Raw genomic sequence first — 15,896 nt, forward strand, 5'->3', positions numbered from 1 at the left:
TCACCAAACCCACTACATTCTTAACAAAATCCTTTACCCTAACCCCAAGAATGATTTCTATTTTCCCCCAAAAACTTTAAAAATATAAACTAAATGTGCCTTAGTTATCTTCTTAGATTTTAAGCTGTGGTAAACCTTGGTTAATCATCAGCTGTTTTTAAACTATTTTCCATATAGATTATAGACAGTTAAGATACAGGTAGGGAAAAAAAAGGAAAAAAATTAGTCTTTTCTTAAACTGAAAAGAACCAGCCTTAGATCTCTTAAGGGTTCCTATCTTCTCAGGTTTTTATTGTGGAAATGATTACATTGTTAGGCCAAGCAAGCTGTTCAAATCATCCTCACCTCAATACCTTTCTGCTACCTGAATCAGAGGTGGACTTCTCCAGTCAGAAGAAGACAAATTAACAAAGGAAAAAGACAGCTTTGGCTGAGTAAAAGCATACCATGTCTTTAACTTCAGCCCTTAGCCATGTTTGTTATTCCCCATTTCTGCAAGTCACTGAAAAAAAAAAAACAAAAAGAGCTAATTCTTCATATATAATTTTTCAAAAGGGAGTGATGGAAAAAAGTATGTGAGTGTGAGTGTGTGTATGTGTGTGTGTGCAAGATGGTTTGTCCTTTAATTCCAGTTTTGCTAAGGTCTGAGAACTTGACCCACTAATATACAGACATATGCAGATGTGACATATAATGTTTACTACTAGAGAACAGGAATTAGGTAATTTGCTCATAATATACAATTCTTTAATACTTTGCCACAATTTTATTACAAGAAAACAGACTACAACAAGTAAAGAAGTACAATTTGCCTTAAACTTCCAATCTACTGAAATCATTTCCTTAAAAGCCACTTACAACCATCTATGGTATTTTTCTCAGTCTCCAACCTCATTAACCTGTCTAAAGCCTTTGACACCAGAGCCTATCATGGCTTCTTTGAAATTTTCTACTTCTAATTTCTGTGTTGGAGCACTAGTTCACAATCCCCTTACTCCTCAGACCTCTTTTAGCTCCTCCTATTCCCTACCTTTGAACAACCAAATTAACCTACTCAACATTATTCTATCTATGTACTGTTTCTCCCAGCAATCTCCTACAACTTTAACTGCCATTATCAACGGGAAAACTCCTAAACCAAGAACTCTAGCCCTAACCTTTCTTTTTGAGTTTTAGGTGCCTTAAATATATTATACATGTCTAATATTAATTCACTAAAGCCCCATGTGTTCCAAACCAAGTCTCAAATTTTCTATTTCATGGTAACACCATTCTTTCAGAACCAAGCGTGGAAACCTAAAAAAATCAATTTTACCTCCTCCTTCACTGTCACCTCCAGTCAGATAGTCCTGCTAACTCTTTTCAAAAAACTTGAGTTACTGAAAAAGAACTGAAATAGAATCTAAAAGAAAAGACTTCATCCCTAAACAGTTATGTGTATCAAATGATAAAACTTTCTCAAACCATCATTTTGTCATCTACACAATGGAAAAAGTATAACTGCTCTGCCTACTTTACAGTAAACAAATACGTGGCAGCATACTAAAAATCCTGAGCCATTATATAAATATCATCTACTATCCCAGCTCTCTATCCATTTCCAATGCCATCCTAATCTGTTCATTCAGTTACTAATTCATTTATTCATTTTATTATTTATTCATCCTACAAATATTTATTGAGAGCCAACTATAAGCCAGATACTATGCCCAACCATTAAGATACAACAACAGGACAAACAGACATAGTGCCTAACCCACAAAACTTGCCGTCTAACATGAAAGTCAGATAATAGGTGCATGTAGACATGGGAAGGTTTGCTGGGAAGGTGCCCCAGAAAAAAAAAATTAAAGCAAGAAATAATACATTTACAAAAATAGGAGTTAGTATCATAAGGGAGTAGAAATGAACAGCAATGGGAAGCAATAAAAACAATTCCCAGCAAAGAAAATAACACATAGAAAGCCCTCAAACAAGAATTAGCATCCTAACAATGCCATCACCTTTTTCTCACTTGCGCTTTTGTTCCATTTATCTTTTTCCCTTCAAAATCTTTCCTCATTCTCCCATATCTGACTATCGAAATTGTATGCATCCTTCAGACACCAGATCAACTATATATAGATATATTTCCAGCTGCCAGGTTAGTACTTGATTCATATCAGACACGAAAATAAGAATTTGCTAAATAAATGGCTAAAATCATCATTCTTCCTAAATGACAAATCTATTTCATATTGCAAATATGCATGTGCCTACTGTACCCTTGAAGTAAAGGACCAGACTATGCTCCATACATCTCTATATCCCCACAGTGCCCAATGCATAAGTATTTGTTTCATGTTTTACAACAAATAACTAACATTTTAGAACTAGGTAAAGCTGTTAAAAAAAATACTTTCATCTTCTACTCCTGACTTTACAATGTTCTAACAGAAAACTGAACACTCAAAATATTCTTTAGACACAAATTAATGTTAAACATGAGGTCTTCCAAGAAACATATGTCAATAATAGATTTATTTTTGTATTTAATTTTTAGAAGACAATTTTTTTTTTTTTGAGACAGAGTCTCACTCTGTCACCCAGGCTGGAGTACAGTGGCACAATCTCAGCTCACTGCAACCTCCATCTCCCAGGTTCGAGAGATTCTCTTGCCTCAGCCTCCTGAGTAGCTGGGATTACAGGTGCATGCCACCACGCCCGGCTAATTTTTGTATTTGTAGTAGAGGTAGAGTTTCACTATGTTGGTCAGGCTGGTTTCAAAATCCTGACCTCGTGATTCACCCACCTCAGCCTCCCAAAGTGCTGGAATTACAGGCATGAGCCACCATGCCTGGCTAGAAGACAATTTTAAGTTTCAGTACTTTTGAATGATTTTATTGCAAAAATACTTTTAAATTTAAATATAGTGAAGATGATAAATTATTTTTAGAATATAAAAAGGAGTCTTTAATGAACTAGACAACCTAAAACAGTTATGGAGCACTTCACCTTCCATTCTATTTTAATTTCATTTAATGTTCCTGATATCATCTTTAGAATCAGACCTCAAGTCACTAGCACAGAATTTGTTATATAATTCATAATTTGTTATTTTAAAAACCTAAAGAGTAAATCTGGATCATTCCACTTTTCATATCAGAGAAGGACAAGTAAAGTAAGAAACAGGGTTTCAAAGAATAGGCAAAACTGTTACATGGAGGAAAAAAACCCTACTTCCTAGATACCAATACCTGTAGGAAAGGCAGCCCAAGGAATAGCAGGAGATGTTGTTTGGGTTTCACCATTTCCACCATCAAAAGTCTCCGCAGCCTACAAAACAAAGGCAAGATTATTGTAGAAGAGACGAAAAATAGGAATGCTATTTAAGTGATCAAGCATTCCAGTTCTGCAGGCTTATCTTCTGTAATACACCAGACACTTTCATATTCCCTCTCAATACCCAAGTGCTTTTCAGTCTTCACTGCTACCACTTCTGCCATGACTCACCATCCCCAGTACCCATGCCTTATTATCTTCAAGTAAAAATGTTCTTTCCTTATTCAAATTACTGTTCATCAATGAAGTTTTTCTTTCATACATCCTTAATGACATTTTCACTTGTAAACTTTATATCTAAGTATTTTAACTTACATTTACTCATCTATGCAGGAAAAATATTTGTCTTTAAAAATATAGACACCAAATCCTTTTAACTAATTAGCACAAGGCCCAAGTAGAGATTAATGCAAAGAAATAGGATTCATCTGCCTTGAATAATATACTAGTCAGACTTAATAGTATTCAATATTTAGAGAATTCCTAGAATTCAAGTTTTCAATTAACAAGCCATCCTATTTATTTTGGAACAATTACTGAATACTGAGTTTGTAGGTAAGAGCACAGAGTTTTCTGTTAGATGCCCAGGTCACAGTAAATTTTCTACTAAAAATTAGAGCTACAATTTCAATTTGTACCCTGCAAATTAAGGAAAAGTTAAAAGAGGCAATCTGAGACAGGACATAAGTGACACAGAATATAGTAACTATTCTCTACAGCTAAGAAAAATGAACATATTTCATATAACTAACAATAGAGACTCTCTATTTATACAGCAGGATGTGGAAAGAAAAAAAAACCTAACTACAATTAAATTATAATGTTGGTTAACCTGCACCTATGCAGTACCGAAAGGAATCAATTTGATGAATATAACAAAGTATAATACTGTTACCCTACAGAACACTATCCACTGTATTTTTTTCCTAAATGAAACATGAAGTGTGGTTTAAATAAAGAAGACTATGCCAGATTGTAACCTTCAAATAACTAACAACTTCCAAACAATAAACTAAGTCAGATGATATCTAAAATATACATTTTCTTCAAAATGGAAGGCATTTTAACAAAAATAAATGTTACATTTCGGTAAGATAAATAAGATTCAATCACTCAATAAAACCCAAAATATTAAGCAAAATGCAGAAAGCATACAAGCATGCTTAAACAAAAACCAGTTTTAGATGAAACAGAGAAAACAGGTATGTCTAGACACCATATTGGCTGATTTTAAAGATCAATAAAAGAGAAAAAGATCCTAACCCAACAAAAACCTCACACCATTCTTTCATGAAATTCAGAACACTGAATATATACTTAACATCTTATTTATCCTATTAAGGTCATTATTTACAATCCCGAGTTTTTATAATTCCCTTTTACCAAATCCAAAGTAGGTAAAATTCTTTTAAAAAAAAAAAAAAAAAAAAAAAAACTACAGCGTTCACTTGATGGTAGTTCCAGGACTTGAGCTCAGGCATTCTGACTCCTAATCCAGAGATTTTCCTGCAAGACTATACTGGCTCCATAAAAATAGCTGGGTTATAAAATATTTCAATAAAATGAACACACATTGAAAAGGATTAGGGAAAAGACAGTGCTTCTTCAGCTAACAATTTCCACTTACAAAGTATCCTATCCTAACATACTAGAATAATCTAATAATACAACATACTAATTAACTTTATAGCCACGAAAAGGCAATGCACTTAATATATTAAATCAAGTCATTACAGGTGTAAACATGCAAATATGTGACAGGATCTTCAGTACTCATCTGTCATCTCACAAGTATTTCCTAATATACATGTATCCCAGTAAAATCATCTGCTGACAATTTTTAAAATCTTTCCTTTAGTGCTTATTCTGGTAGCACTTAATTACTTCAACTTAAACCATTCCTATGGGCAAGTCCAAATGTTAAATAATAAATCAGTCTTAATTTTTAGAGGGTATATTTTTAATTTTCCTTGATTTCATCTTTTTACTCCAGAATTACATAAAAATGATCAAGGAAAGATCATGATGCCAATGAAATATAATACATTCTCAAAATAGTTTACTCCATTGTAATCCCACAAAGTTAAAACAAACTAATGTAAATAACAGTGCATACCTCAAAACCACCAAAATCATCATCATCCATTCTTTAAGTGGCACCTGAAAAATATAAAGAGATATTGAAACAAGCCCACACAGTCATTTATGTCAAAATACTTCTCCAACTTAAATGTATACATATTTGTAAAATAAAATTATTTGTCTATGTGTTAATGCAAAAATAAGAATTTGTAATTGGCTTTTACTTTTTGGCAAAATTAGCAATTTCTGTAACTTTTTCAGCAACTATGTATTCTGCCATTTTATGTTGGGACACCAGGAGTGGAAAAATATTCTTTTACATTTTAATTTGCTTTTCCCAAATTGGCGCTAGGGCTCAATTCAATAATGCTTCCTGCTTTTTGCATCTATTCCTCAGTTGTCTGGCAACATCAGCACAAACTTCAGCTAAGAACAGGACTGTGGTGAGTTTTTGGAAATCTGTCCCCCACCACAAAGGTTCTTCCCTCGGTTTCAGGGCCAAGGCTGATTTAGATTTTCAAAATTGATCAGCATTTTTGAGCTGTGGCCACAACTTTTGGATCATTTTGATATGTGTATTTTTAGCTGAAACTGCTTTGCACTTTTTGAAGAATGTGGAGCAAGTTACTAGGCTGATCAAGATAAATCAAGTCATGTATTCAGGGGATATGAGGGATAAGAAAAACACAAATGAATATCTAGAATTCCTCTTTTAAGTATGTAAGAAAGACAAGCACTAGAATAATATTTGTTTTTGTCCTAAATTTATGTCATAAAAATGAAAAGATAAAACCATTAATATCAGGGCTTAAAAAAAAAACAAAGGAGCAGCAGCTTTATCAAACAAACCATGAAAAAACTGAAAAACCTGAAAAGGTGAAACTAGTAACCGGAAGTATACATTAAAATAAAAAGTAAGTTCTCATATAGATTGTTTCTTAATCTACAATTTGGCACCTATAGTTGCGAATCCATAGCTACAAGCAATACTCTAGTCAACAATAATTGATTTTTTAAAGTATATTTCATTGCACTTTAGGTTCTGGGGTACATGTGCAGAACATGCAGGATTATTCCATAGGTACATACGAGACAATGTGGTTTGCTGCCTCCATCCCCGTCACCTATATCTGGCATTTCTCCCCATGTTATCCCTCCCCAACTCCCTATTCCCCTGCTGTCCCTTCCCTATTCCCCCCAAACAGACCCCAGTGTGTGATGCTTCCCTCCCTGTATCCATGTGTTCTCATTGTCCAACACCCACCTATAAGTGAGAATATGCGGTGTTTGATTTTCTGTTCTTGTGTCAGTTTGCTGAGAATGACGGTTTCCAGATTCATCCATGTCCATACAAAGGACACAAACTCATCGTTTTTTATGGCTGCATATTATTCCATGTGCCACATTTTCCCTGTCCAGTCTATCATCAATGGGCATTTAGGTTGGTTCCAGCTCTTTGCTATTGCAAACAGTGCCGCAATGAACATATGTGTGCATGTGTCTTTATAATACAACAATTTATAATCCTTTGGATATATACCCAGTAATGGGATTGCTGGGTCAAATGGAATTTCTATTTCTAGGTCCCTGAGGAATTGCCACACTGTCTTCCACGATGGTTGAACTAATTTACACTCCCACCAACAGTGTAAAAGTGTTCCTATTTCTCCACATCCTCTCCAGCATCTGTTTTCTCCAGATTTTTTAATGATTGTCATTCTAACTGACATGAGATGGTATCTCAATGTGGTTTTGATTTGCATTTCTCTAATGATCAGTGATGATGAGCATTTTTTCATGTTTGTTGGCCTTATAGATGTCTTCTATTGGAGAGTGTCTGTTCATATCCTTCACCCACTTCTGAATGAGTTTGTTTTTTTCTTGTAAATCTGTTTTAGTTCTTTGTAGATTCTGGATATTAGTGCTTTGTCAGATGGATAGCTTGCAAAAATTATTTTCCCATTCTCTTGGTTGCCAGTTCACTCTAATGATTGTTTCTTTTGCTGTACAGAAGCTCTGGAGTTTAATTAGATCCCATTTGTCTATTTTGGCTTTTGTTGCCAATGCTTTTGGTGTTTTAGTCATGAAGCCCTTGCCCATGCCTATGTCCTGAATGGTTTTACCTAGGTTTTCTTCTAGGGTTTTTATGGTGTTAGGTCTTATGCTTAAGTTTTTAATCCATCTTGAGTTTCTTTTTCTATCATTCAAAAGTGAACATAGAAAAAAATAATCTGTACAACAAACCCCCGTGACAGTTTATCTATATAACAAACCTGCACATGTACCCCTTAACCCAAATGTTATTTTGAAAAACAATGTTTTAAATTAAAAAGAAAAATTTTAAATGAATATACCCAAATATTATAGTTTCCTTGACTCAGTAATACAAGATGGACTTGATTACAGGAAAACAATCCTTTCCCACTACCAAAATAAAACCAGCTACACACATTAAACTATATGTTAAACAATAATCTTAAGGGCATTTTCTAGAATCATTTGCTTTAAGTAGTCATCCATAGCCATGCTTTACCTTCTCAATGAAACTAGAACTAACACCTTCAAAAAGAAAATTTTTAAAACTGTCAAAGAAAAGTAAACAGTAAAAGCATTAATGTCAAGGATTGTTTCGATAGGCAAAGCAAATTTATTTTCACAGAAACTCAGTAGGTAATGACACTAAAAGGAATGTATGTAGACAGAAACATATTATAAAAAGGACAGGTATTAACCAGAATATAAGCATGGTATCATTACCATTACTCACAATTTTAGCAATCTGATGAAAATTTAAAAACTGTATTTCTCCAAAAATTAAAGCTAAGCAGGTCACCCATCTATAGCACTTAAAATATATAAACCACACTTTCAGAAACGTTTCATGATACTTAGTTGGAAATGGAACTCACATTATTTTGTGTTGCAAGTGAACAGAAATCTGTATGTGGCTACATTTTTTATGAAGAAATTATGAAAGTGACATGGACACTAAGAATTAACCGAGCCAAACTATAAACACCAAGTTTATCTTTTCCACATATATCCCATGAATCTCAAAAAAACAAAAATTTTTTAGCATCTACATATGCTGTACTCAAATAATATGGTTTCAAAAGACTGGAATTTTTAGAGTAATGCTTCTATGTGTTTTCTTAAGTCACTTCCTAATAAATTATTTGTAAGGTGCCAGAAAATTTGAAAATAAAAACAAATATCCACGTGTAACTATCATTTCAGCTTGTTTGACTGTGGTAATGAACCAAATACCATCAGTTTCCTTAGTTCTGATCTCTGCAAAAGAACACAGTAGTGACCACAGATGTTTTCCAGACTCCAGCAACTTTTACATATTCAGTGGCTCATGCCTGTAAACCGAACACTTTGGGAGGCCAAGGCAGGTAGATCACCTAAGGTCAGGAGTTCAAAACCAGCCTGGCCAACATGGTGAAACCCCATCTCTATTAAAATTACAGAAACTTAGCCAGACACGGGGGCACGCACCTGTAATCCCAGCTACTAGGGGCTGAGGGAGGAGAAGAGCCTGAACCTAGAAGGCAAAGGTTGCAGTGAGCCAAGATCGCATCACTGCACTCCAGCCTGGGTAACAAGAGTCAAACTCCGTCTTTAAAAAAAAAAAAAAGCAGATGATAGTCTTCCTTTTATTTTCAAAAAAAATTAATACATTTAGAAAACATGTCCAATTTCTTAACATATACTAGAGAAATAAATATTTTTAAAGCAATAATCTTTCATCCAAATAATTTACACTTCAATTCCTGCAAGTTTACTCTTGAGCATTTTAAATAGGAGAAAAGAAAATTAACAGCATTGACCTGTTAAAAAAAAATTTTTATAAAATATGAAAATTGTTTTTAAAAGGAAATTATAAATATGAGCTTATTTATATATTTAGCTACTCCAATACATTTAAAAGATTTATTTTATCTAAAGTGCATTCTTTTCAAGTATTTTAGAATATTTCTGGCATTTACCATTAGAGTCCGTTAAACTACAGGTATTACAAGAGTGTAGCAACAGCAAACATATCTGATATCTAAGTTACAGAATCATAAGCCTGGCCAAAACATTAACAGATCAGGTAATTCATTTTTTTGTGTCATAGCAGAAAGATATATATACTTCATTATTATTAGGAATCTACACTGAAAGTTTTCACCATATCAAGGTCTAACAATTCTCAGACTTCTTTATATCTAAATTTAATCTCTTTTGTTGCCTTATTGTATTGATTCCCTACTTTGCTATTCTTAATATTTAATACATTGCTGATATTCAAAAAATGTTTTACAAGACAGACACAGAAGAGGATAAAACATACAGAATACACTATGTAACAAACTTTTTTTCAGCAATTCTGTATCAGTCAAGGTCCTCAAAGAAGTTATAGTTTGGTGTAGGGAGGAGGGCAGGATGTAAGATAAGCGTGCAAATACAAGTAACATGAGATGTAAAAGAGTCTTAAGAGAGAAGAAAAAATGTCCAAGGTAGGAAGAAAGATTTTCAGAAAATGATGTATCTGGTTGAAGCATCATTAAATGCTTAAGGTAGAAGGAGACATTTGAGAAAGATTTCAACAGATCTGACAGAAAATGTCAAATGGCATATTAAAATACACATTTTATTCATCTTTACTAAAAAGTCTCCCCCTAAGATAACAAAGATTTCTTCTGATTGTTGGCTTCTGCATAAAAATGAGGTCAAAGAGAATGGAAATGAGAAAACTGCAAAAAATTTCAAAGCAAATACAGGAAAATGAGTCACTGGGAAAATGAGATTCACAATTATTAATACATCAGAGAATCCTCAAAAGACTCAGCAACGGGCAGTACTGAAAGTTAGGTAAAAGTGAAACTCAAAGTAATAGTTATAGGTATATACCAAGACCCCTCCCAGAATCTACACAACTGGGCAATCTACAATTTATCACCACAGCAGAAGACTGGAGGTTCATTCCCTGGACAGAATAAAGCTGAGGATCTCTAGGCATGAAGATAACACAGGTGGACCAGGTGAAGTTATATTCTGGGGAGAAGAGAGGATGGTTAACTATGTAGAACAGCAACCCCAGTCATCTTTCACCACTCAGAAACCAAAAGGACAGCAGCTAGGCTGAAACCTCTAGTCAGAGGAGGTGTAGATTCTTCTCTGATGAATCTAATCAACCTATGAAAAGGACCCCATCAGACGTTCCACAACAAAACAGCTCACTCATGAAATACTATTTTGACAAATGCCACACACACACAAAAAAATTTCCAATTAGATTCTAATTTTAATAACAGGCAGAACAACATAAAGGTTAAAAGGGACAATAGAGTCAAGACAGCTGGATTCAAATTCCAGCTCTGCCACTTACTGTGTTACACTGGGCATTTTACTTAAAACATTTTCTTAAAAAAAAATTTTCTTAAAAAAAAAAAAAAGGATATTATATCCAGTAGTGGGTATATCAAGTATCCAAGAGAAGAAAAAAGAAAAAACCCCATACCAAGGCATAGTAGAGACAAAGAGAAGATCCTACAAGCTTCCAGAGAGAAAACAGGCTTCATTCAAAGGATTGTGTGCCTCAGTTTCCTCATCTATCAAATATAATAACAATGCCTAAAGTCATCACAAGGATTAAATATGTTAAAATAGATGGAGCACTTAGAACAGTATCTGATACATTCTAAGCAATATATAAATGTTTGCTACTTTATTAGTGCCTCACTCTTGCATGTGGACTTATCAAGAATGACCAAAGAGATGAAGAAAGCATCTAATTAAAAAAATAGAAAATCAGAGACCAAACCATAAAAGAAAGGATGAAATAAACAACGAATATCCAAGAAAGAAAAAAACATATCTTCAGAAAGTTAACAGAAGACAGTTCACCCATGAATTAAGAATAGGATGCCCTAATTTTGGGGGAGAAGATGATTAAGAAAGGGGTAAACAAGACTGAGACCTTGGAAATAAAAAATATAATTGGAGAAATGAAAAACTGCAGTGTAGAAAAAATTAAGGAAATTGTCTTTTTAAAAAGTATAAGAGAAAAAAATGGAAAGTCAGAGTAAAAACAAAATTACAAGATCCAGTCTAGGACGTGTAATATCTAGTTATTAGGACTCTAAGAGTTCTAGAAAGAAGAAAAGAGAAAACAAAAGAAATCATCACCAAAATCATTCAGGAAAATTTTCTTAAAAAAAAAAAAAGATATTATATCCAGTAGTGGGTATATCAAGTATCCAAGAGAAGAAAAAGGAAAAAACCCCACACCAAGGCATGCTAGAGACAAAGAGAAGATCCTACAAGCTTCCAGACAGAAAACAGGCTTCATTCAAAGGATCAACAACAGAATGGTCTCACACTCCACAACAGCATCACTAGAAGGTAAAAAAAAAAAAAAAAAAAAAAAAAAAAAAAAAATGGACCAATGCTGTTAAAATTCTGAGGGAAAATGATTTTACAGCACAGAATTCTAAATTCAGCCAAACCAATATATAATTAAGTTGAGGGAAGAATAAAGTCATTTTCACACCTGTAAAGTCTCTAAACAATTTTTATTTGCCAAACACTTTCTTTAAAAGCTATGGAGTAAACAAACCAAAGAGTAAGACAAGGAAGAAAAAGACACAGGATTAGAAAAGATCCAACTAAAGTCAAAAGCAAAGGGATTTCTCCCAGAATAATAGTGAACTGAGTTCCACAATACCTATGTAGCAAGAAGAAATACCTCCAGTCTAGATTGGAGCAGATCAGAAAGCTCCTGGGAGATGTATTCAAGAAATAAAATAGACTAGCTCATATGTTTTACCATCGTGAGTGTAATTTTAAACAATCAGGGGAAAATTCAGGGTTGAATTACTGACTAGAGAACTATACAAATGAAAACAGAGAAACCAGTATGTAGAAAGTGGGGAGGCTGAAAAAGTGTAGAGGGCATAGAAGACAGCTGTATTTCATAGCAGGTCTATTACAATTTTAAACTATGAGCACAAAAAACAACATGGCACGATGAAACAACTATCTATTATTTCTATCAGAATATCCTGAGAAAAACTCAAGAAAGTTTTTCTTTACAAAACTAACCATAAAAGACATAAATACTTTAAATTTGCATTTACTCAATGAGTAAACTAGGATTTTTCATAGTAGATTCCATTATACATCTTCCCATATTACAAGTATTCATACAAGACGTTAAGACTGTATCTCTACACACCAAAGTTGCTCAAAACTTAACCAACCTGTACTGAGACCAGCTTGCCCGTAGAGACTTCCACCCAGGCGGCGCTGAAGACATTAAGAAGCAGACATCCAGATAGAACCAGTGAAGTAGGACTATGGGGGTGTGTGAGGGGGAAACAACAGCCTTCCGAACTGAGAGCTTCAGGGACTGACAGCATTCTGGGCTGAGGGCCTCTAGCAGATGCTGACTCACGTAGTCATTCTCTCTGAACAGGTGATGCTTATCAACTAACAGGTGTTCTGTGTTTTCTCACAGACCCAAGATAAATTAGGTAGGCAGCTGGTGCCTGCCTACCACTGATCAAGGACAAACTAGAAAGTATTCTCCCCGAGGGAGCCACGAGGGCAGGGGTCACATATCCCGTGCTTAAAGAATTGTTTTAACCGGTCTATGATAGACATATACTGTTTTGCTACTTTAGAATGCCCCAAGTAGTTTTCCACTTGCGGGGTAGGGGGACCCAGCTAGGTTTTCCTTGCCATCGTTCTTCTTAGCAAACAACATATTTTATCATACACTCAGCATTTCTCAACAAACCTGCACCCCTCCCCAGTTAAAAAAAGAAAAAAAAAAAGGAAGCCTAATAGAGAAAAGACACATTGATGACTTTAAAAAAATAAAGCCTCAAGAGACCACCAGAGTATTCGATCATCCTCAAGTATCCTATTAGTTAACACTGTCCACTTAGCATTTAACTCAATTTCCACCCGATCTGGAAAACTACTTGCTAACATCCTCACAGGTTGCATTATTTTTCCATTTGATCCTGTTTAATGCCATGTTTCCCAGAAGCAATACAGACAAATGATTTTTTTTTCTGACTCTTTTGGGCAAACAGAAATTAGAAAGAGAAAACAGGACAAAGGAAATACACACACACCTTAAAGTTAAAAGTAAAAAGCCATTAAGACTGAGCTAATTAGAAGAGTCAAAATAAGTAAGATCAGAATTTCAGGCTTATTGACTCAAGGAAATGTCTACCTAAGTTTATGTAAGAACTCTGGAGCTAGTGTGGGGATCCTTTATTCATCTTTTTTTCCACTCTCCAGCAATTGAACTGAACAGTTCCTAGCACATAGCAAGGACTCAAAGAATATATCTGAATGAAAGCTTTCAGGATAAATGACTGAATGAAAGCAAATTACTTCCTTTTTTTACCACATGACTTTCTTTTCCCTCTTATTTTTGCAAGAAAATTACATTAGATCTGGGACACTAGAAGACCCAGTTGCTAGCATTAAAACAGCTCTACTCATATTAAGACCTGAGCCTAAGGACCAATATCTTAAAAGACATCACATTGCTACTTTATATTATTGTCAAGTATCCAATTATTATTTGGGCAAATAATTATTTTGAAACTTCCTATAAAGCTGAATTAAAGAAGTATTGCTATACTATAAATTCTACTACCAATGAACCTTTGCCAGTGGCAGATTATCACAAGCCCAAAGAAAACAAACTGAGGTGTAAATTTATTACCTAAAAAATATTATATTTATAAATGACCCAATAGGAAAACATCCCAACTACTAATTAATAACTAAAACTTTTCCTTTATAATTTTCATCTGTTATCAATTAAGTCTGTCTTTACCAACCTTCATTCAGAAAATTTATACATCCCAAAAAATAACAAGAAAAATAAAAACTGCAAGACATTTACTCTCCAAACCCTTATATCTGCCCTCATCCTCTTCGGCTAATTCATCAACTTTCAACTCCTTAATAGCAACTTTTTCCCAGGCTGATGACCCTCTGATTCTGTCTCCTTACCTTCTCCTTCAAAAAATGTATGCCCTCTAATAATCTACGCGGTCTACACAAATTTTCCAGAACTAATCACTTCTTAGGGGCCAGTCATATATTCCCAACCAAAAAATGAACATTTTTACAGGGTTATCCCTCTATCAACTCAAAATTCTCACTGTATGAACTGTACTCCTATCTGGCAAAATCTCATTCCCTCAAGGAATGTTACAGGTAAGATATACTACTTCCTCTCCTCGCATTTTAAAAGAGGGCATAGGCCCTCTGTTTTCGATAGATGGAAATGTGATTGAAGAAGTACTAAAAGCCTTTCTCTAACCTCTTTACTTCTCTCCAAAAAAAAAAAAAAAAAAGTAATAGTAAGAGCAATGCATCCACAAGTGTCACTGTTAGATAAGATTAATTATAGAATTTAGTGTGCATGCAAAGTAGTTGTACTCTTTGAGCTCCTTACTAGGAACTTAGTGCCCACATATACTATTTTTGTAGTTTAGCTCCCATAGAGAAGCTAACCAGGGAAAAACTTCATTCTTTAAGCATCAGAGACTTACTTTTTAGCTATTCTGCCTGTGACTGGATGGGTAAATTTAATTTAGAAGAAAACCTGTGGGAGACCTCATTTCAGATTTAGGCACAAACCAGATTTTAATAATAAAACTGCTACTCTGATTCCTATACAACTCTTGGTTCTATTCCTCAGCTGATTCAGAATCCAGAGTGGTTGCAAGGCAACTGATAACACCTCCCTCCCACTACAGGAACTACCAACAATATCCAATTATCTGTCTTCAGCTGACAACTACCAGAACAAAATCGCATAAATTTTATGTTTCCCCTCTTCAACTGAATTCACAGTGTTGCCCACCACACCCAGTATTTCTTTGAAGTTCTTTCTCTCAATCTCCAGAAAAGCTATTTTGAAGGTTGTCAACTCTCCTCAAACCAGCCTTTGTATTCCATTCTGCAATCAAAGCAAATAGCCAGGCCTCCTGCTAAACAAAGAAACAGAAGGCATTTTAATAGAAGTCCCGCAACTTCTTGCTACCAAAACTATAATAGCTACCAGCGTCTGTACTCAGCTACTACAATTCATTGGGCTCACAAAGAAAAAGGAACCCCTCTGCCTACTTAAGGCTTACCTCCAAACCCTCCCACTAACCTGAGCTCTCAGAGACTTGGCTCTCTCAATTATTTCCTCCTAACTATTCAGCCTACAATTATTAGCTTTTTCTCATCAACAGTGAAACATGCTCCAAGCCCTACTGTTTACAAATGAAACAGAGCAAAAACAAAAACAAAACCTTCCTCAACTACACTGTGTCCTCCAACCACAGTCCTATCCTTTTCACAGCTCACTTCACAGGCACTATTCTTATACCCCGTGCCTGTAACCAATTACGTCCTTTTCATTATGCAAAAAGAAACTCACAATTCCTTGTCTAATTTGAACATTAACAGCATTTGACCAGTCT

At 34.6% G+C, this 15,896-nt stretch overlaps 1 protein-coding gene across 11 annotated transcripts in view; it reads right to left on the reverse strand.

Moving 5' to 3' along the window:
* Positions 1-15,896, reverse strand: part of CCDC91 (coiled-coil domain containing 91) — a 387,119-nt gene that overhangs the window by 308,745 nt on the left and 62,478 nt on the right. For all 11 annotated transcript variants that reach the window (XM_032283654.1, XM_032283609.1, XM_032283642.1 and 8 more), the window contains exons 2-3: positions 5,438-5,481; positions 3,237-3,315 (exon numbers count right to left, since the gene is read on the reverse strand). In XM_032283654.1, coding sequence (XP_032139545.1) covers positions 3,237-3,315; positions 5,438-5,467 — 109 coding nt within the window. In that variant the 5' untranslated portion in view covers positions 5,468-5,481. The remainder of the gene's footprint in view (positions 1-3,236; positions 3,316-5,437; positions 5,482-15,896) is intronic.

The sequence above is a fragment of the Sapajus apella genome, unplaced genomic scaffold (assembly GCF_009761245.1).
Source record: "Sapajus apella isolate SASKATOON/1434 unplaced genomic scaffold, GSC_monkey_1.0 scaffold2, whole genome shotgun sequence".
In the NCBI taxonomy this organism is placed as follows: Eukaryota; Metazoa; Chordata; class Mammalia; order Primates; family Cebidae; genus Sapajus; species Sapajus apella.